The sequence below is a fragment of the Pectinophora gossypiella genome, chromosome 17, assembly GCF_024362695.1.
Source record: "Pectinophora gossypiella chromosome 17, ilPecGoss1.1, whole genome shotgun sequence".
Taxonomy (NCBI): domain Eukaryota; kingdom Metazoa; phylum Arthropoda; class Insecta; order Lepidoptera; family Gelechiidae; genus Pectinophora; species Pectinophora gossypiella.
In genome coordinates, this window is record NC_065420.1 from 5108430 (window position 1) to 5130934 (window position 22505).

Consider the following 22505-nt stretch of genomic DNA (forward strand, 5'->3'; position numbering starts at 1 on the left):
ATGCGATAGTTATTTGTGGCAAACCTACAATAAGTTACATAAAAAAAGGTAGCTAATACACCGGGTTATTTTCAAAGTTGAAACAGTTTAGTTACCTATATGTTTTTCAAACATACGATATACCCTGGACACTTCATACAAAAATCTCATTCTTATACTTATTGTGCCGCGTAAACCGTAAGTGCGAGCGAAACAGACAATCCACGCTCCCTTTTACTCCTTAGCGGTTTACGGCCAGTAAGACTCAGAGGGGGTGAGGTCGGCGCGCGATATGAATTGGTTCGGGGCGGAGAGAGTTACCTTTCTATATGAAGGGTATTAATCTTTATTCTTTGCTATTTAAAATAATATAGAGGTACATAAACAAAAAGAGGTTGTTACTCTATTTCTCCAGGTGGTGTTTTCTCAACTCCCTCATTCAGCGCTTATCGCTATCGACCCACTAGGGTCGATTAATCCTTTCAAATATTCTTCCTCTCAGTCGACGCCCTGAGCCGAGGTTTGCGCCCAACTGGGCACCCTCAGGCCTGTTGTCTTAAACGTTGTACCGGGTGAGAGCTTTCAGCGCTCCCCATTTGTCCGGTCAAGTTGTTAATGCCATCTGCGGCAAATCTACAATAAGTCACGTCAAAAAAAGGTGTTTTCTCAACGGATCGGACCTGAGCGTGTGTGGTGTTACGCCACAGACATCTCACTTGATATCTTGCCCCGCGTGCCCCGATACCTGTACACGAGAGGAGCTTATGAATGCCACCGAAAATTCTGTCCGGGTGGCAAAATACTGAGCTGAAAAATCTGAATGCCATCGAAACGACAAGAAGAAGAGAAGGCTATAATATTATGCTTCTATAACGTTTTCGTGTGTCGTGTGTGAGACCATTTGTACGAAACGAGTCTACAGTTGTGTAATGAATTCAGAAGCGTGTTCTCTGCACTCCGCTCTCCCGGTCCGGAACCGGAGTCGGATTAACTCAATGATAATCTCCCGGATCTTGTTACTGCGACACGGAATCTGCTGTTTGTACCGTTTTACTGTTATTGAAATATTAATTTACCGCTTATTTATTCGTACACACTCAATAAAAGAACGCACGCCATTTATTACTCATCATCATCATCAGCCCATTAACGTCCCCACTGCTGGGGCACGGGCCTTCCCTACGGATGGATAGGGAGATCGGGCCTTAAACCATCACGCGGGCCCAGTGCGGATTGATGGTTATTAACGACTGCTAATGCAGCCGTGACCAACGGCTTAACGTGCCTCCCGAAGCACGGAGGAGCAGCTCGAGATGAAAACTTTTTTTTTGTGGTCACCCATCCTATGACCGGCCTTTGCGAAAGTTGCTTAACTGCTAAGCGCGTTTACCGCTACGCCACCGAGCTCCTCAATTATTACTATTTGGCCAGTTATTACTATTTTACTTTATTTAGAGACAGAGAGTTTAGATAGAAAGAGACTTTTTGTATATTATTTCTTTTTATTTTGGTGCAATAAAGTGTAGATAGGTATACCAACAGTGCACTTATTGTAAAGTTATAAAATTCAAGTCTTAAGTTATTTTTTGTATATGTGCCCCAATTATAGGTACACACGGCATTCACAATTATAACAACAAAACGTATATATCTAGGTGTTATTATATAAATGAATATGAATAAAACTACTATCGACGCGTGTAAAACATATAGTCATACCTGTAGCCGTAATATGGCAACCGTATAACGCGCGCGACGCGATAAGTATTTGGACCAATATAATTGCTTTATTTATCGCCTAGCGAATAGCGTTGGTTAATATATTACGACATTACAGACCGACCACCTGATTGTCCGGAAGTAAGATGATCCATGCTTCGGAAGGTATGTTAAGCCGTTGGTCTCGGTTACTACTTACTGATGAAAGTACGTAGTCGTTGCATGAGCCATGTCAGGGGCCCTTGGCGGCTCAATAGTGACCCTGACACCAGGGTTCATGGGGTTGGTAATCCACCTCACAACCCACACGATGGAAGAAGATATATACATCATACCTAATATTTATACTTATCCAAGAGTCTTCTTAAAGAAATTTTAAGAGATCTTTTGCAGATAGTACTCTTGCAATTCCAGCCAAGATTAGCGCAATGATAATCTCTAAAAGCTGGTTGGAGCTTAAAATCTTGCTTTGTGTTGTCGTTTCGTTTACCTACCCACTTGTCTAGATTGTTATAAGAGGATCCAAATATTGGACGTTTGTTGTACAGTTTTAGGTCATAAATATTCATATAGTTCGAATGACGACTTCATTCACTCACTTCCATTCATTCTTCATGTCTCAACTTTACGGCAAAAAAAACGGCAACAGCTGGTTGATCATAGACTTCGTAGAATTTGTCAAAATCATCTAAATAAAATTTTATTTTGGACGACCAGAGTGCCAGAATTACACTTTTTGCTAAACTAAAATAAAATTAGGTTTTTTAAGATAAATTTAGATTTATGATGGAGTCTGCAGGAATCGGCATCATTGTAGTTGTAACTTTCGTCTGAGAATTGCACGGTTTGGACTGTTTTTGGAAACTTTGACTATTTGTACATGAGTAAGCTCCATAGCTCCTCCGGGTGATTGAGGGGAGGCCATATAGTAGATCAATCTAATCTTAATATCATCACAAACAAATATGGAACGTTAAGTAGCTTTCATCTTTGGGAATTTAAAAAAAATCAAAGAAAAAACTAACGTCAAAGAAACAAGCTTAGATTTATAAGTCCAAAAGTTCCCTATAAAGTTGGATTTCTATTACAATTTCTGTAAGTATAAAATATTGTTTTTTTTATGATTTTTTCAGGTGATTTTCCGCATATGGCATTAACTACTGGGCCGGAAAAATGGGGAGCGCTGAAAATATGTAATTGTAACTCTATTTAAAAAAATCCAATCCTGGTTCATATGTGTTACCTTATGTTACCAACTTTCTTTCATGTGAATCGCAAAAAAACAATGATTATGAAAGCTCTCGATATGTCATGGGAGCAAACTACAGAGACTGCAAAAGATCCAGATGAGTAAAAATCTGTTGTTCGAGCTCTATATCCCAGCAGGGGATAGTCAGAAGGTCAGGGGATAGACATCCGTCGCAAGATGAACTAAGTACCCACGTTTCACCGAGCCTTCTGTTACTGTAGAAGAAGAGAAGGAGAAACAATGCGACATAGAATCATCATCATCACATCAGCCGTAAGACGCCCACTGCTGGGCATAGGCCTCCCCCAAGGATCTCCACGACGATCGGTCCTGCGCTGCCCGCATCCAGCGGCTTCCCGTGACCTTCACCAGATCGTCGGTCCGACACGTGGTCGTCATTCTAGAACCTTTCCGCCCCACCCCGACATAGAATCAGTACCCTTTATTTTAATCTTATTTTTGTGTTGAAAGTCTACAGTTGCCTACGGGAAGCCCTCGAGACGTTCCAAGTGTATCCCTTCAAACATTTGTATCATCATTTTTTTGATAACCAATTGAAACAGGTTCGATTCGAGTGTCTCCTTAGCATTGTAAAGGAACCTCTAGAAAAAATAATTGGGCAGAAATGTGATTATAAGCAGGAGACGGCTCTCAAAGGATAATTGAGTGAAGTGCACAACAAAGAGAGTTGTCAACCGTGAAGTGACCTAACAAGATATAATTATGCCATAGTGGAAAAAGTAGAGTAGGATCACTTTATACAAAACACTTAGGTTGGTATAGTCTCTTCTTACCCAGGTGGGAAATAGCCGTGAGTTTATGTACTGTCACGAGCATTAATATGTAATGTATACACTTTGGTACCATGTCACATTAACTTTTTTGACAAATTGAACTGTAAGTCTCACTAAATGTCAAATTTGTTAGTGCGACAGAGTTCCAAAGTGGGTACATTATATTGCTCATGACTGTATGTGTGTATGTTAGGTTGATATATTCGTAAAAAAAAAGATATATAGCGTAAGCGCACGACTATATTGGGGTATTAGACGGAGGTACATTCCAAGCCGTACATTCTGAGCCGTGGTAGCCCAGTTGGTACAACGCATGCCTCTCACTTTGAGGTCGCAGGTTCGAATCCAGCACATGCCTAAACCAATTATTGTCGAATTTCTTTTCAAATTCATTATTTTGACCTAGCTGTAGTACCCAATGTTGTGTCGATCTTTTTCTATGACAATAAACATTTTTTTTTTTATTATTGGATCGTAAATGATTATGACGTGCTCAGCGGTAAAGGAAAACATCGTGAGGAAACCCACATTCCCGAGAAATGCATTTTTGGAGGTATGTGACCTAACCTGTATTGGGTTGGTTTTCCCTTCGCGGGTTGGAAGGTCAGACAGGCAGTCGCTTCTGTAAAAAACCGGACCTGTCAAATCTTCAATCGGTTCGGTTAGGTAAGCGGACCCTGTGAAAAAACGGGATAGTGCTCTAGGGAGATGATGAGTCAGAGGTACATTCACACGTCACCGAGTTTTTTTGTTAGACCAACGTGACCAGGCTGGTAGTCTACGGGCGTTTTTGGACTACTCCGAGTCTTAGTCTATCCGAGTCCGTCAAATGTCGAACCGCAAGTGGTTATAGATCTATGTATAAGCTATTGTTACGCGCTACGTCCAACCGATATCTCATAGTTATTTTCTACTATCCGTCACTCTCGGACACAGATTGAATCAGAATCGAATTAAGTGCGAAAACACCGTCAACCTACATAGATTTAATCTTCTTCTTATCGTGTGGGTTGTAGGGTGGATTACCAACCTATAAAATTCGTTACGATCTCACTAACTCTCTGTATATTCTGTGATTATAGATTTTGTTCAAAATAACACAAGAGTCACAATATAACAAAAGTTAATATATTTTTATTCTATCTGTGGTATAATTTGATGTATTTACTTATAGTCTAGGATAGCATTCTTCTGACATGTAGGCTTTGTATTATGGATTTAGTAACATAATTATCTTCTTTTCCCGTGGATTGTGAGGTGGATTACCAACCTCATCAACCCTGGTGTCAGGGTTATTATTGAACCGCCAAAGGCCCCTCACAACTACTTACTTACATCAGCAAGTAGTAACCGGGACCAAGGGCTTAACGTGCCTTCCGTAGCACGGATCATCTTACTTTCTGACAATCAGCCTGTATAGTCCTAAAAAACTACGGATCACAAAGTGATTTTTGTAATATTTCCTCACCGGGATTTGAACCGGGGACCTCCGCATTGGACTATGAAGGCCGTTATAATATTGCCTACAATGACAATCACCTTTGCCTATTACCTTAGTTTTGTTTTATAAAGATTTAGGTACTTTTACGGTAAACAAGTCCAGTTTCATCGTTACTCTACTCGTAATTACTTAAACTTAAATCAATCGCAGCGGGAACGGATTCCGCTAACCTAATACTCATTCAACCATTCATCAACATTTATCTACTATGTCTACGGTAGCTATCTATCGCGTCAGCTCACCGTTCCTTTATTTGCCGCCACTGTTGTCAACAGTTGCACGCGAGGTATCTCGCCTATTGTACTCCCGCCGAGAATTAATGGAATCTAGGTGACGGATTCAGGAATAAGGGGCCTCAAGAGACTGCAAATACGAGTATATTTAGAGGTCCAACTGGCTACAAAAAATTCCGTGCTCATCACTAAGGCACGTTAAGCCGTTGGTCCCGGTTACTACTTACTGATGTAAGTAAGTAGTCGTTACATGAGCCATGTCAGGGACCTTTGGCGGGTCAGTAATAACCCTGACAGCAGGGTTGATGAGGTTGGTATTCCACCTCACAATCCACAAGATAGAAGAAGAAGAATCACTAATTTAAGGACCATGCTCTTGTCGGTGTAACATTATCAGTTTTTAGGTAAAAATAGGGCAGTCGTTTCCCTCTTGCCTTCCGCCCCGCAGTACTCTGACGCGAGTGGGATGGCGTCCAGAGTAGTCTATTACAAAGCCGTACTAGGACACGTATCCTCCGTCTTTGAATAGTACTGACAGTTACTGCTGTCCTCTGTCAGGTTCCAGGTTATCGCCTCTTCCGTCCTGCATTACCGTAGCGATGGCTCCCATCTCCGCCTCTGCAACCGTAGAGGTCTTACCGATATCCCTAGGCAAGGGTTCTAGGGTAGGTCTGTGTGCCTATCGGAACTCAGCCACCATCTCACTCTGGCCTAAGTAAGAGGCGCCCATCCCCGCGGCAAGGATGCTACACAAAAGTATAGGAACTTAGAAATGGGATAGGACGGAGTTTTTGGGCCCTTTGCACTTCTTATTTGTCAGGTTAAGTAGTTAATGCGATATTCCGGAAATCTACAATTAAATAAGTCACGTTAAAAAAAGCGTAGCGATCGCGGTGTTAAGAGGTTTTATCTTTTAATGAAATGCGGGCTCGGTGCAGCCGCTTCACACGCCGACGTGAGTTAATAGGCAACATGCGGGCATAACTCTATTGTTACTATGTTCTGTGGTGGCAAGGGATCAGCCTATCGCCCAAAAAAATGTGTATCTTGTTAGAAAGGACACAATCCCTCTGTCGGATTTCACGAAATGCCCGAGAACAAGAAAGCAAGACGAGCAGATGTACGTGTTCTACTATATCCCAATGGGGTAGTCAGAGGCACATCAATCGCAAGATGAACTAAGTACCAACACATCACCGAGCTTTCAGTTAGACCAACGTGATAGGTGGTGAGCCGTATCGCCGCCGTCGCCGTTAACGTATTCTACAAAGTAGATAATGTATGAATATAAGCAATGATGAATGATGATGGCCTCTACCCTAACTGCGGCTCTGGCAGGGGCAACCACGATTGAATGGTTGCGCAGCTGACAACCGACCACGGCAACCGGAGGCCAACTGACACGCCGATGTCAGATATTGCGGTTACAGCGCAAAATCTTTACACGAACTTCGTTAGTCGTTTCACCCTCTCTTTGAAGGGGTTGGGGCAGATTTGCAAAAAAAATATGCACGTCTTTTTTGTTAGACACAAATAGACCGCATGCCAATTTTAGGCTTTCTACCTTGAAAATTGCGGAACGCTATGCCGTACAAACTTCAAATTAATATTCCTTACCTTACCTTATGATCCTTTATTTCAAAATTTCGTTCCTATCCAAATTCTTTTCTCCATAAACGTTTCCTAAGTCTTTATCCTCTACATTCAAATCTACATTTAATGGCAAATATGCAAGTCGCATGACGCCAAAGAAGAGAAGAAAAAAAAAGACGAAAGGAGTGGGGGGGGGGGGTTGTTAGGAAGAGGAAAAAAAAGCCTACGTCACTTTCCATCACTTCAACTATCTCCGCTTAAAAATCTCGGCATGTCGTCGATCGGCCGTGAAAGACGGAGAAATAAATCGACAGACACGCATACACTATATTTGTATAGATGTAGTCGCAACTTGAGCCGTGTATAATATTAGTACGTATAATAGCACGCATGTATAATATTAGTATGGACGTAGTCGTTGCTTGAGTAACGCCAGGAGCCTTTGGCGGCCCAGTAATAATCCTGTCGCTGAAATTGACCCAACAAACACGAGAGAAGAAGATAAGCTGTTGAACGCATTCAGTATTTATTTACCTGCAGTGAATAGTCACTAGTATAAAGTAAGTTGTATTAGGAACGTGACAATATCTAAAGTAGCGTTATACGTTGTCTCATATCGTTCGTGATAGTTGCGAGTGACTCCGCGGAGACTACCGACAAATTCAATCGAGTACGTTCTTCCGACTCGGAAATAGCAATTTTATTACCGCCAAGTACGACGTGTTATAGCCTGCTGTACCAGACCTTATACGGCCATTGTGTGAACGACAAAATAAAAGATTGGAAATTGTTTTTGAAAATAGAATGATTCAAACATTGATGTTACATAATCAAATTCCAAATTCAAATTCAAAATATGAAATTCAAATTATGTTATTATAATGATTATGACATAATAATTATTATTTTAACGGTCCCCGTGGTCCAGTGGATGAGCGTTGGGCTCACGATCCGGAGGTTCCGGGTTCGAATCCCGGTGGGGACATATCACAAAAATCACTCGTTTGGTTAGGACATTACGGGTTGATCACCTGCTTGTCCGAAAGTAAGATGATCCGTGCTTCGGAAGGCACGTTAAGCCGTTGGTCCTGGTTACTACATACTGATGTTAAGTATGTAGTCGTTACATGAGTCATGTCAGGGACCTTTGGCGGCTCAGTAATAATCCTGACAACAGGGTTGATGAGGTTGGTAATCCACCTCACAATCCACACGATAAGAAGAAGATAGTTATGTTACTAAAGCCATAAAACTAAGCCTATATGTCAGAAGAATGCTATCCTAGACTATAAGTAAATACATCAAATTATACCACAGATAGAACAAAAATATATTAAGTTTTGTTATATTGTGGCTCTTGTGTTATTTTGAACAAAATCTATAATCACAGAATATATAGGGTGTTAGTGACATCGTAACGAATACTGATTTAATTCTCGCCAAGTAGTTAACTTCCGGCCAAATAGTTAATCCGGCCAAGTAGTTAACTTCCGGCCAAGTAGTTAATCGTCAAGTAGTTAATGTCAAAAAAAGCCAAAATCGATTAAATAAATAAATAAACCTCACATGCGAATTAAAACCGCCTACGTTCCCCTCAAACGGGAACTCGTAGCAATTTTGTTTATAGCTTGAGAAACTCTTCGTGTGGAATTCCTTTGAATCGAACATTGTTCGCATTTAAAAATTCAATTCTTATTTGAAGCGGTGGAGAATTTCTATTGAACCCGCAAGACTGTCGCAGTCGCAGCTGACTTCAAAGTGGGAACGTACATAATAATACGATGAGTGGATGTGAAAAACAATGTTCTTCTATCGTGTAGGTTGTGAGGAGGTTAAGTAACCTCAGCTTTTTTTTTGACGTGACTTATTGTAGGTTTGCTGCAGATGGCATTAACTACTTGGCCGGACAAATGGGGAGCGCTGAGGAAAACTGCACTTAAGATAAATTAATAACAAATTGGTGCAATTCAGGCAGCGGGGTTTCGAATCGACGCTCCTTACTAGAGTATTAGTGAATCCCTTAAGTATACCAAGGTTAGATTACGTTACGTTAGATTACGTTAATCAAACTTTATCGCGGATCTAATTGAACGAACGCGGCAAGTTATCGCGTTTTACAAAATAATTTAAATTGAATGTCAGCTGGTTGCACGCGACCGAATAGTTTCCAGGTATGAAAGGTGGAAAAAAAATGTTCTTGCCAGAAATAGAATTTGAATTTGCAATGGATTTATGGCTAGTGGTTTGGAGGCAATTGCGGTCATAGTACGATGGACAATTTATAGACTAAAATTATGAATTAGCTTTCGTGGTATTTTTTCTGAAGTGTTTGCCTGTTTATCGAGCTAACAAAGGTTAATTATTTATTTGGTTTTGCTTTTATTATATTATATTTCATATTACAAGTAAACATGAAATTAGTAAAAAATATATTAAATATAAATATAGTACGTACCTATGTTTAAAATGCCTATTATTACTTAAGGTTTTACATTATTGATATCTGTGATATATGTGTGCGTATAATGTCGGTAGATGTGTGCTTAATTAGTCTCGCAATAAACGTATTGAGAACCAGACGTGTCGTTTTACTGCATATACTACAACTGGCTGACGAGGATTCGTAACGCGTGCAATTATGTCGGTGGGAAAAATTGAAACTTTTTGTGTGTCGTCAGGGAACTGGACATCGTATATGGAACGTCTGGAGATGTATTTCAAAGTAAATAAAATCGCGGCGGATATGCAATTACCAACATTAATTGCGGTTATGGGTGAAGAGGCCTACGATTTGCTAAGTAATTTATCAAGCCCCAAGAAGCCGTCGGAGTTGACTTTGGACGTCGTAACGAAACTGATGAGCGAACACTTGGAGCCAAAACCCTCATTCATGGCTGAGAGGCATAAATTTCGGCATAGAAGACAAAGAGAAGGCGAAAGTATAGCACAGTACGTCACGGAACTAAAAAAATTGGCTAAGTTTTGTGAATTCGGTACAACATTGGAAGATAATTTACGAGATCAGTTTACGTGTTGTCTTAATAGTGAGTTAATAAAACAAAGGCTTTTTGCCGAGTCGCAGTTAACATATGCAAAAGCGGTCAGTTTGGCATTATCGTTGGAATCGGCGGAGAGAGATGCAGCGATGGTGGTACGTACGGGTGCGAGCGAGACGGACGCCGGTTTAGGCGGGGGGGTAGCCAACGCTGCAGCGGGATCGGTGCATTCCGTCAGAACGGTGCCATTTCGGCCGCGTGGCGGAAAAAAATTTCCGGGTGCAGGAACAAAAGAAAATTTTACCAGGATGACGTGTAAGACGTGCGGTAAAGATAACCATACCAATCAGGAATGCCGATACAAGAATTTTGCATGCAGTAAATGTGGGCGCATCGGGCATCTAAGGCGGGTGTGCCCAGAAAAGGGCGCGCGGCCGCCCACCTCCAGCTGGAGCGGCCAGCAACGAGGGGTGCACCATGTGGAAGCGGCCCTGGACTCACACGACACCACACACGACGAAAACGAGTTTGAGGTCGATGAAGAGCTAAACCATTTGAGTTTAAACGGTTACAAACCGGTAAGCATTGCAATGTACATAGATAATAATAGAATTCCTATGGAGATTGATACAGGGTCGGCAGTTTCTTGTATTGGTGTAGAAACCTATAATAAATATTTCAAACATAGGCAGATTGAACCTTTTAATCTGGTGCTAAAATTTTATGATGGTAGCAATATTGTACCCTTAGGGGTTATAAAACCAGAAGTTAAATATCATAATACCGTGAAGCATTTAGAATTGTTTGTAATTAAAGGAGCAACGACTACATTACTAGGAAGACAGTGGCTAACGGAACTTGGCATACAGATACCCCTGTTTCACAATAAATGTGTTGGACAGGATAATAATATATTGTTGGAATTGTTCGGCAGGTATAAGGATCTATTTAATGGCGGTTTGGGGCGGTTCACGGGCGGAAAAGCGACATTGCGAGTGCGGGACGGAGCGGAGCCTGTATTTTGTCGCGCGCGACCTTTGCCTTACGCCCTCAAGGAGAGGGTGGACGCGGAACTCGACCAGATGCTCCGGGACAAGGTCATCGAGCCGGTGGACACCTCGGAGTGGGCTACGCCCTTGGTACCGGTACGTAAAGCTGACGGGGGTTTGAGGTTATGCGCGGATTATAAAGTGACGTTGAACCCGGCCTTACTGGTTGATAGATTTCCCTTGCCGAAAATAGACGACCTTTTAGTGAATTTAAATGGAGCTCAAGTTTTCTCAAAGATGGATCTGTCGCAGGCATATAATCAGATAGAATTAGACGACTCGAAAAAATTTACAGTTATTAATACACATCGGGGATTATTCCGCTATAACCGGTTAGTGTATGGCCTTTCCTCGAGCCCGGGAATTTTTCAACGTATTATGTCCACTTTATTAGGCGATATACCACAAGTCGAAGTATTTTTAGATGATATAATAATAGGGACGGTAGATGAAAAAACACACATATTGGTATTAGAAAAGGTTTTACAAAGGTTGCATAACCAAGGAATAAAATTAAAGAAAAACAAATGTTACTTCTTTGTTCCCGAAGTACGATATTTAGGGTACATCATATCTAAAGAAGGCATCAAAGTGGATTCAAGTAAAATAGAAGCGATCATTGATATACCACGACCACAGTCAGTTACAGAATTGAGATCATTTTTGGGGTTAGTTAACTTTTATGCAAAATTTGTAAGAAATTTAAGTAATATTCTGTATCCGTTGTATGATTTATTGCGCAAAGGCGTGGAGTGGACATGGAGTAAGGATTGTGAAAATGCGTTTAAACGAATTAAATGCATTTTAACTAGTACCGAGGTTTTGATGCATTATGATCAAAACAAACCGTTACTATTGACCTGTGACGCAAGCGCAAGAGGTATAGGCGGCGTTCTGAGTCAGCCCGTAGGGAGCGGCTCGCGGGAGGGGGACGAACGGCCGGTGGCTTACGTATCTCGCACGCTTAATGACGCGGAAAGGAATTACTCACAAATTGATAAAGAAGCGCTGGCTATTATATTTTGTTTAGAGAAATTTCACCAGTTTATATACGGTAGGCGGTTCATCTTAAGAACGGATCACAAACCACTCGTGACAATATTTGGACCTAAACAAGGTATTCCATCAATGGCCGCGAGTAGATTGCAGCGATGGGCAGTTAAGCTGTCAGCATATACTTACGATATAGAATACGTTCGTAGTAAAGATAACGGAGCAGACGGGTTATCACGGCTGCCAGTGCAAGTAAACGGAACTGCGGCGGCGGCGGCGGCCGGCCGCGGCCGGTCAGCTGATCGACACGTATTACCCGAGCAGACATTTTTGCATTTTGCGCAGAATGAATTGTTATTAAACCATAACGATATTAAGTCGTGTACACAGCGGGATCCAATTTTAAGTCGTATTTTGAATTATATTAGGCACGATTGGCCATCAACAATTGAAATAAAGAATTTGCAACCGTATGTTAATAGAAGAAACGAACTTTACGAAGAATTAGGCTGTGTCATGTGGGGCCACCGTATAGTGATACCGGAAAGTTGTAGGGCAACAGTGCTAAAAGAACTGCACGAAGGACATATGGGCATAGTGAAGACTAAGGCTTTTGCTAGAAGTTATGTGTGGTGGCCGGGTATTGACGAGGCGGTAGAAGCCGTGTGTCGCGGTTGCACAGCATGCGCGGCGGAGGCGGACGCGCCGGCACGCCACTCGCCCAGCCCGTGGCCGTGGCCCAAGCGCCCCTGGGCCAGGGTCCATCTTGACTTTTTAGGTCCTCTGAACGGTAAATTGTACTTAATAATGATAGACGCCCGGACAAAGTGGATAGAAGTATTCCCGGTTAATAGTACTTCAGCGGTTAGTACGATTGATAAGTTGAGTGAAGTTAGTGCGCGATGGGGTTTGCCAAGACAAATAGTTTCGGATAATGGGCCACCGTTTACAAGTAAGGAATTTACGTCCTTCTTAACCAGGCAAGGAATAGAGCATTTATTTTCTGCCCCTTATCACCCAGCCTCAAATGGAGCTGCAGAAAACGCGGTACGCACTGTTAAAAAGGTAATTAGAAAAGCTATACGTCTTAATGAGAACATTAATTTATCCATAGATACGTTCTTACTGCATTACCGAAACACGCCCCATTGTACTACAGGGGAGAGTCCAGCGTCGCTAATGTTAGGTCGGCAGTTAAGGACTAAATTGGATGTAATGCGACCGGACTGTGAAGATAGGGTGAGGAAGGTTCAACAGAAACAGTCAGGGAACCATGGCATTCAGCGAGAATTGCACCTGGGAGATGATGTTTGGCTACGCCAATACCAGGGCGAATCTCGTTGGCTGCCGGGGCGAGTTACACAGCGGACTAGCACAACTGATTATCGAGTGACAGATCAATTAGGTAGAGAGTCCCATAAACACATAGATCAGTTAAGGCGGCGTTCAAGTACGTTAGTTTACCCATCAAAACCCCCAGCTTTGCAATTACCAAGGGTGGATGATGTTCCGATGGTGGGAGCCACGTCTCCGAAGACACCGTTGCGTGAAGCTATATCACCTAACGGTAGGATTAATTCACCCGCTGCTGCAGAACACTATGGCACTCCGGTGCAGACACCTAATACTCCAACGAGTCCAAGTAGTCCCAGATCGCCCACTCCAATCGTCGAACCGTCCCAACCAAGGCCTATTAGAAATTGTAGACTGATTAAGCCACCTAGGTATAAGTTTTAGAGTTAAGAAACAGCCTTGTGACACTACTTATTCCAAATAAAATACAAATAAATAATAACAGTGATACAAATGTTTATTGTACGTGTTAATATTGGTGTACTTACATTCAGATATGAGTTGCCTTGGTAATATTACTTAAAGATATTAGTATTGCTTACTTATTATGTATTTTTTGCATTTATGTAGAGGAAGAGGTAGGGTAACTTGGTGATTAATCGAACTTGTCGCTGAAGATTGTTTACTTAGAAATAAGATGCTTACTGATGTACATACTTTTTATTTTAAGAAGAGAGTATTGTGATATATGTGTGCGTATAATGTCGGTAGATGTGTGCTTAATTAGTCTCGCAATAAACGTATTGAGAACCAGACGTGTCGTTTTACTGCATATACTACAATATCAATAACGCATGAATTTATATGCACACATGAATTTTCAAGGTCGAACATTTTATTAAAAAAATATAGTTTTTTTTTGGTAGGTACAAGGAAATTAGACAGCCAAGCAAAATTTAATGAAATTCACATGACTGACAAAATATTATTAACATTATGAATTTTCAACTCTATCGGATGATACGCATCTTCTTTAAGTTTTTTTTTGAAAGACCGTAAATCAATCGTGGAGTATAAACTATTTAGGAATCTGTTGCTAAGTATATTACAAATAGATATATTATATCACTTACTTCTCACAAACAGCAGCGACCGCGGCCGCGTGGTGGATGGCGCTGCGCCCGCGCTTGCGTCTCCTCGTACGCTTCCTTGAGTAGGACGCCAACAGGAGCCCCTTGCGCGCGTCTATGCGCTTCTTCGAGTCCTTCGCGAGAGTGCGTACGGCGAGGGAGGTCGGGTCGAAACTGAATGTCGAATCGTCCCGGTGCTCATTCAGGTCTTTCTTCCTTTCCTGGATAGGAAAAAATAATGTGAGTTCTGTTATTTATTTAGAAGGTAGGTTACTTAACTTAGAAGGAATTAGGCTATTTACGTAGATAAACGTACAGCTATTGGTCCCTCGATATGATTCGCGCCGCGCCGCAAATGTTCCTATTATCTTAAGTGTACGCTTTGTATTAAGGCAGTAAAATTATGCTGACCCGTTTTTTACTAGTTGAATACTGGGGGGTTAAAATGGCCACATCGAAGCAATTCATCTAAGAAAGCAATGTTGCAATTTGACATTTGCGCATATAAAAGTAAGTGCGCAATGCAAACAAATGTCAAATAGTAATATTACTTTCTTAGATGAATTGATTTGATGTGGCCATTCAAATTCAAAAATGTCTTTATTCAGTAGGTAACATACTCGTAGTTACACTTTGAATCGTCAATTTTTACATAACGAACGTCTCATCCGCCTAAAACTACTGCAGCTTCTCAAAAACCTGTAAAGCCGGGGAAAAGAAGCCGCAAGCAAAACCTCGGCACAGGGCCCTTGACGTTCTTAAAAAAAAACATAAAATATTGTTATAATCTTAACTCCCCTTACCTCCTGGGTGATCTGTGACTCCTCTTCATAGCTGAGCGCGACCACAGCCAGCATCAGGTTGATGAGGTAGAACGACCCGAAGAATACCACCACAGTGAAGAAGGACACCGACATCGGCCCGCATGACGACAGCACCTGCAATGTAAACGCTGATATTACCCGACTACGAAGCAAAAAAGAGGGTTATGTGTTGTAACATCCACCTTGTGGATCGATGACCTTGTGAGTCGCGGCAAAACGCTGCATGCGGGCAGCAGAGGTAGCATTGTGGTGAGGCCTCCCGCCTATGTTCAGCAGTGGATGATTTCCGGCTAATGATGATGATGATGTTGTGTTATAACATAAGTTCACGACTATATGCCAATTGGGGTAGTATCAGGTCAATTAAAAAAATATTCTTTCTCATTGGTGTCTACACCGAAACCAAGACTTCAAATTCAAGGTAAGTCGTTTATATTATAGATTTTATCAAAATCTGCGTATTTTGCTACTTAAAAAAAATGTAGAAATCGCATAATAATAAGTAAATAGGTAAGTACCTGAAATAAAGATAAGTTGGAATTTCCTGTAGTAGGCTCTTTGACCTATGATATTTACATAGTACGGAACCCTATGCCAACCCCAATTGCTCTTGGCTGCTTTTTTATTAGTTATCTCTCTAATACGAGTAAAAAGGATATCTATATCTTTTGTGTATCCGCAATACATCTACGCCGGAACCGCAATTCTTCCGGCTTAAGCCACCATTTTTATTGATGACGTCATAAACCTCTATTGCTTAAATGTACATCCATCGCAAGATGAACTAAGTACCCGCATCTCACCGAGCTTTCTTTTAGACCAACGTGATTGGTGGTTAGTATCGCCGTATTTCTTCCTTTCATAACTTACTGATGCAAGTCACCGGACTTGTATCAGTATCCCGATAAGTACCGACTTATCGGGATTCGAATTGGCACTCCCTCCCACATAGGGATCTGAGAAACAAGCCAGTGAACTACAGGACCACATAGGCTTTACAGTACCCGAGTGTTTACTTTACATTATATACTTATGTATCCACTTTACATTGAAAAACTGCACTTAAGTTCCACACTGGGGTTCGAACCGGCGTTCACCGTTTATGTATATACGTCTCTTTCCTCCTAACTTATAAATCTGGTCATCATCACCAGCCCATTAACGTCCCCACTGCTGGGGCACGGGCCTTCCCTACGGATGGATAGGGAGATCGGGCCTTAAACCACCACGCGGGCCCAGTGCGGATTGATGGTTATTAACGACTGCCAATGCAGGCGGGACCAACAGCTTAACGTGCACGGAGGAGCTCGAGATGAAAACTTTTTTTTTGTGGTCACCCATCCTGTGACCGGCCTTTGCGAAAGTTGCTTAACTTCAACAATCGCAGACCGAGCGCGTTTACCGCTGCGCCATCGAACTCATCGAGCTAAATCTGGTAAGTATTATCTTTAGTTTTAGTTTTGTAATAAGACCGTTAAGGTTATTTTGTTAAAACGTATGCAAGATACAATTAATTGTAAAGGTAGAATATTGAAAACAAAATTGGCAAAATCCCGCAGAATATCTAAATCCCCGAAGGTGGAAGGGTTAAGAAGGGATTAGATCCCGAAATACCGTGATTGTTTTGCAAATACCGTAGATTTCGGTTATGATTCCCGTTAAAGCCAACCTACATTCAGTATTGAGGGGTGATAAACCGAGCGTTTTACTACATTGTAATTAGTATTCAGAGATTAGGACGTATAGGGTTAGCACTTGGTTAAAGCAGAGTCTTATACAGGGTGTTAGTGACACCGTAACGAAAACTTTGAAGGATGATTCAGACCATGATTCTGAGTTGACATCAGTGGAGTTTTCCGTCGCAAAAAAAAGTATGGATCTGAAAATAATTTAAAAAAAAAATTCGTGAATTTTCCGACAGGAAATTCCACTTGATATCTACTCAGAGTCGGAATCATCCCCCTCAGTATTCGTTACGATGTCATTTATACCCTGTATTATGCGATAGCACAGTGATATGCTTTTTTTTGTCTTTGTTTTCCCCGGAGGGCAAGGCAAAGGGAACTATGCCCATACAGCCATGTGTTACGTATTTTTTTTTCTTGATGATTAATGAAATGATGAAGGGTGATGATGATGAAACTTTGGCGGCGAGGGTGTGCTGCCGCCAACACAGTGATATGCCTTAAAAGGCGCAAAAGTTATGTAAAAACAGTTTTATTACCTAGCCTTTAGAAAGAGAATTTGAAAAAAAAAAACGATTATTTTTGTTATTAAAGAGTTCTTACAACATGAACATTTCCACTTTGGTAGCATTCCCGGGATTGCACATCACTTTAAAAATTGTATTTTTGCTACTGATTAGTTACGCAAATAAACCCTATTAGGCGTATAAGTAAAGCCATTTTTGATGTTTATGCATATAAAGGATAAGATTATTGAAAGAAAGAAGTCGACCAAAACCAAAGGCATTAACTGCGAGTTATCAAATTCAAAAATATCTTTATTGAGTAGGTAACATAGATACACTTTGAATCGTCATTTTTCAAATAACGAACGTCTCATCCGTTTAACTGCAGCTTCTCACAACCTGTATAGCCGATCGATTGACAGAATTCCAATTCATCGACCGAAACGCCTAGAAAAAACCAAATAGACGAAAATCCTTTTCAGGAAATATTTGTTTTTCATACACGTTCGTTCAGAAATAAAAGGGTGGTGTGTTTGATCAGTAAACACTTGACACTAAGGTTCATTATTTGTTTTACGTTCGCGACGAGTTGCTATTTGTTTTCGTGTTTTGTTTATGTTACTTCTCTGTAGGCGAATTATAAATCTTGATACACACATAAACTCTTACTTACAATCTATTAGGTGTGCATAAGTAGTTAGACTAGTGATTCTTAACACGTTCACTGTGTATGAACCACATATGAGGCACCAATTTTGAAACTCGTACGTGCATGTCCCATATGTGGGGCACACTTTTATACTTGCTATAGTGTGTCATTTTGCGTTGAATGTACAATCAAAGAGCAAAAGTGCAGTCACTGAGCCCAGTCAGTTTGTCCCCACCGGGACCTCCACTGGATAACGGATAACGAAGGCCGTTACTTTATCCCTGAAAAACAATATTAGCTAGGCAACCCTAACCGCGGCGCCACGCTCAAGTTACTGAATAGCTTTTGAAATCAAAGTGTTATTGGTTTAATCAGTCATCTGCTTACACAGGCGGACGACTGTATTGATACAATTACCCAGTTTGCTTAGAAGCCTTGACTGATTCCCTTCTCGTCCAAAGTAAACAACTCAAGCCGTGCTTATGTGCCTACTTACCTACCGTTATTGAATATTCATAACGCTTTTTCGGTTGATTATTTTAGAGTTTTTTTATACATTGATAGACGGAATCGAATTTGATTTTGCAACCGATTCTTACGCTTGTAACTCGTATCGTGGGGGCGAAACCGTAAAGCATTATAAGATAATTTGCAACTACACCGGGTCCGAAGGCGGTTATGGTGCATACAAGTTAAGAGGACTCTTACAAAGTCCATGATGCTCTTTGTAGAAGGAACAATATACTGACCTGGCCATTTATTCCATAAATACCTTATTACTTTCGACACTAACACAGTTGACTTGACCATTATAGACGGCGATAATCAAATCAAAACAAATTCTTTATTCAGGCAACTAGGCCCACACGTTGCATTGCATTACATTATATTAAATAAAATGTAATAAAAATAAAATAAATTAACATAAAATGGTTAGTAACTAAATAAATAATATAAAAATAAAAATTGTTAATTTTCGAAATCAACATTTAACAACGGTGATAATTCCTGTAAATACCATCTAATTTTATTTTAAGTTATATTTGTCATTTTCTTATCCGCCGAAAAGGAAAGGGACGGGTAATTTCATTAACTATAATGCTCATATATATCATCATCTTCCATTTTCACACGATCCGCTTACCTTACCTGAAGATTTGACAGGTCAGGTTTTAACAGAAGCGACTGCCTGTCTGACCTTCCAACCACCCTACTTCCGATACGCATTTCTTGGGAATGTGCGGTTCTTCACGATGTTTTCCTTCACCGCTGAGTATGTGATAATCATTTATGATCCAAACATGAATTCGAAAATTATTGGTTTGGGCCTGTGTTGGGAATCGAACCTAAGGCGTCAAAGTGAGAATCAAGCTTTCTTCGAACTGGGTTGCCACGGCTCCACCTAGGCTACTTTAAAAAAGACAAGAAGAACTAAAACTTCATAAAATTACTATTTTATCTATGTGCTCGGTGTATCAAAGTATTCGTCATTCTGAAGCTAAGTTATGCAGAAGCATGGCTTATGCCGTAGTCGTGAACTACGCCGTAGCAAAGTGCTACGCTGCACTACAGATTACTAATACCACCACACGAATACATTATCTTCGAATCTTTTTGATTGTCTGTTTCTAGTCACTACAAAAGTATATTGTATTTACAATTGTATTGGAAGTATTTATGAGTGATAGGCTAATAAATTGTCCTTTCTACAAAGTTCATCATAATCTTTGTAAAAGTTCTGTTAACTTGTTTGCAATGAAGATTTCGTTTTCGTCACTCGCGAGTCACACTAGTCACTTTAAAATGAAATATCTCGATAACTATTTGTCGTATCGGTAAAAAAATAAACACTGTAAATAAATACACAAAACGAGGACTAATGGATAAACTAGCTTTAAAATACGTATAGTCAGAAAGAAGTCCAGCGGCCAGGAGGCGCTACTGTTGAAGATTCCACACGTGTCAATTAGTTTAATAAAAAAAAATACACGGTCGAATTGAGAACATCCTCCTTTTTTGAAGTCGGTAAAGATCCGAGTAATTCTTTATTGCACAAAACATATACACAGGACATATACTTACATACGAACAAAAATAAGCATAATTGTTGGCCTTATTGCTAAACAGCAATTTCTGCCAGACAACCTTAGGGTGAAAGAAGTTTATGCATTGGAGCGCGGGTTGGTGGATTTTTAATGGTCCATAATGTGAGATAATATCTAAAATTGTGGGAGTACATTTTTGCGACACAGGAATGTCTTAGAGTTGATGTTTGAAGCCTTATTGATCTAGATACTCAGTAAAAAGGATGAAGGATAAAGTAGTTAAGTGTTTAAAGAAAAGAGACACCGTTCTTTTTTTCTCACCCTTATTCTTGAAAGCACAGTCATCGCCCGCTATTTGTCTTGTCGCTAAGAGCTTTATGCATTTAAAGATTATCCTCCGTGTTCAGAAACCGGTTGAATCAGTTACTTCATTTTGTTGCTACTTTTCTAATTATAAAGTACTATATTACAATACTAAGAGAGAGAAAAAAATAAAATAAAAAACTATATTATAAGAGAAACTAACAAAACAACTAATACTAATATTGAGAGTTATTGAGGACAGAAGAGGCAAGATAATTGTACACTTAATAAGACACGACGAGTTTATTAAAAACATCATAGAAGGGAAGCTACAAGGAAAAAGAGGAAGGGGAAGATCAAGAAGACCTTAAATGGAACAGATTAAAGAGAAGGCGAATATCGTGTCTTATAAGGAAGTGAAGGATTTGGTCTTTGATAGACAAGAATGGAGAATGCTACACCGACAAGAGCGTAGCTCTTAAATTAGTGATGATGATTACAATACTATATTTCTATTTATGTATGTTCCCTACTATAAACTATATACTCTATAACAGATGTCGCTAGCGTACATTCCGAAGGCGCCCGAGCGTAACCTGGCGTATTTATGTGAAGATATAATATTCATTCTCTATTAAAACCGACACCATACTGACTACATCGTTTTCTTGTCTCTCCCGGAATTCCTGTGATCAACTATAAATACGGTTTGTCATTTTGATTTTAGAATTTTAATACTCAGGTGGCTGTAAGTTGCATTTCTGTCTGTCCACCCTATTACATACACAGAGAGCGTAGATACGTAGACAGTATTTGAAATATATTATATTATCATAATAATGTATAAATTTAACACGTTTTCTAAAGGCTAATAACATAGGTACTCTCACTGTCAACGTATAAAAGGTTACAACAACATCAAATGATAAAACACACTTTCCCTCTCAAAATATAATTTCTTTAACATTATTATGAAAGCCCATCATATATCAAAATGTAAATTGTCCTTTACATCAGTGTAATTTCATCCCCACGATTTTGGGCACAATTTTATTAATAAAGACACGAGTTACTGTGTTAAATGATCTTGAAGCTCTCTCATATTCATAGTAGAGGGGTAGGGTGGCCATGAGTGTCGGGATGTGAGCGAGATTTTCAAATCCCAACTAACTTAACAACTAATTAATACCAACAACAACTAACAACACACAACAACAACTAACAACAATAACTAATAAAAGCTAACAAATTTAACTTTCCAGGTTACGTGCGTCAAAAACAACATAGATGGCGCTGTACAGATCTTGGATAACATACATGTATGCATATGCATGCATCTTTTATCTTTGTTTTTGGGTATAAATGATGACCCTTTTTATTACACCCAGGCACAATTACATCTTCCACCCATTTAGCAACATTAATCTATATATTTAATAAATAATGTGAGTCAAATATCAAGCAGCAATTATTGCGCTGGTTGCTGGTTGGTGGTTGTTTTGTGGTCACAAAACATTCTTCATTCATAACTAGTTGCCAACAAAGGAGTAAAATTCTATCTTTGCAACTGGTTGCGAAACGTGGTTGCGAGGGCGGCCGAAGGGTTATTTTTATATGATAATATGCTTCTGCCATTACATTGTATTTTGGAATAATTATGTCTCTGAGTAATGAGAAATAAGTAATTATCACGTTAAAGCTGTACAACTCCCATCTTAATTTTTTTTGGTGACTGTAGCATGGAAAGTCCCTCATTGAGAATGGAAATTAACAAAAATGGCTTCCGACCTTTTCTGATAAGTAACAGAAAGTAGTGAACAAATGACTCGAGGCTGTTCTTTACCAATGGCTGAAGATGCTGGTTTGATTAAAAACAAAAACGCATCAAAATTTAAATTTCGAAACAGGAATGCTGGATTTGAATTTCATTTCAGACGAAAACAATCCTCGATATAAATTAGCTT

The 22505-nt window shown here is 40.1% G+C and overlaps 2 protein-coding genes across 3 annotated transcripts in view; one reads left to right on the forward strand and one right to left on the reverse strand.

Annotated features, from left to right (window-relative positions):
• The window catches only part of LOC126374284 (sodium channel protein 60E-like), a 291877-nt gene that overhangs the window by 25081 nt on the left and 244291 nt on the right, over positions 1 to 22505 (reverse strand). The window contains exons 8-9 of the mRNA XM_050020807.1: positions 15333 to 15467; positions 14533 to 14750 (exon numbers count right to left, since the gene is read on the reverse strand). Coding sequence (XP_049876764.1) covers positions 14533 to 14750; positions 15333 to 15467 — 353 coding nt within the window. The remainder of the gene's footprint in view (positions 1 to 14532; positions 14751 to 15332; positions 15468 to 22505) is intronic.
• On the forward strand, positions 9582 to 14214 carry LOC126374304 (uncharacterized protein K02A2.6-like). Of its 2 annotated transcripts, none has more exons than XM_050020847.1 (2): positions 9582 to 10642; positions 10999 to 14214. In XM_050020847.1, the coding sequence occupies exon 2, from the start codon at positions 11147 to 11149 to the stop codon at positions 13841 to 13843; it is 2697 nt and encodes an 898-aa protein (XP_049876804.1). In that variant the 5' UTR covers positions 9582 to 10642; positions 10999 to 11146; the 3' UTR covers positions 13844 to 14214. Both variants share the same exon structure in this region, with proteins under 2 accessions (XP_049876804.1, XP_049876805.1).

Excerpts from the sequence above, each read along its gene's own strand:
- LOC126374304 (XM_050020847.1), top strand. The coding sequence starts at position 11,147 with ATGCTCCGGGACAAGGTCATCGAGCCGGTGGACACCTCGGAGTGGGCT.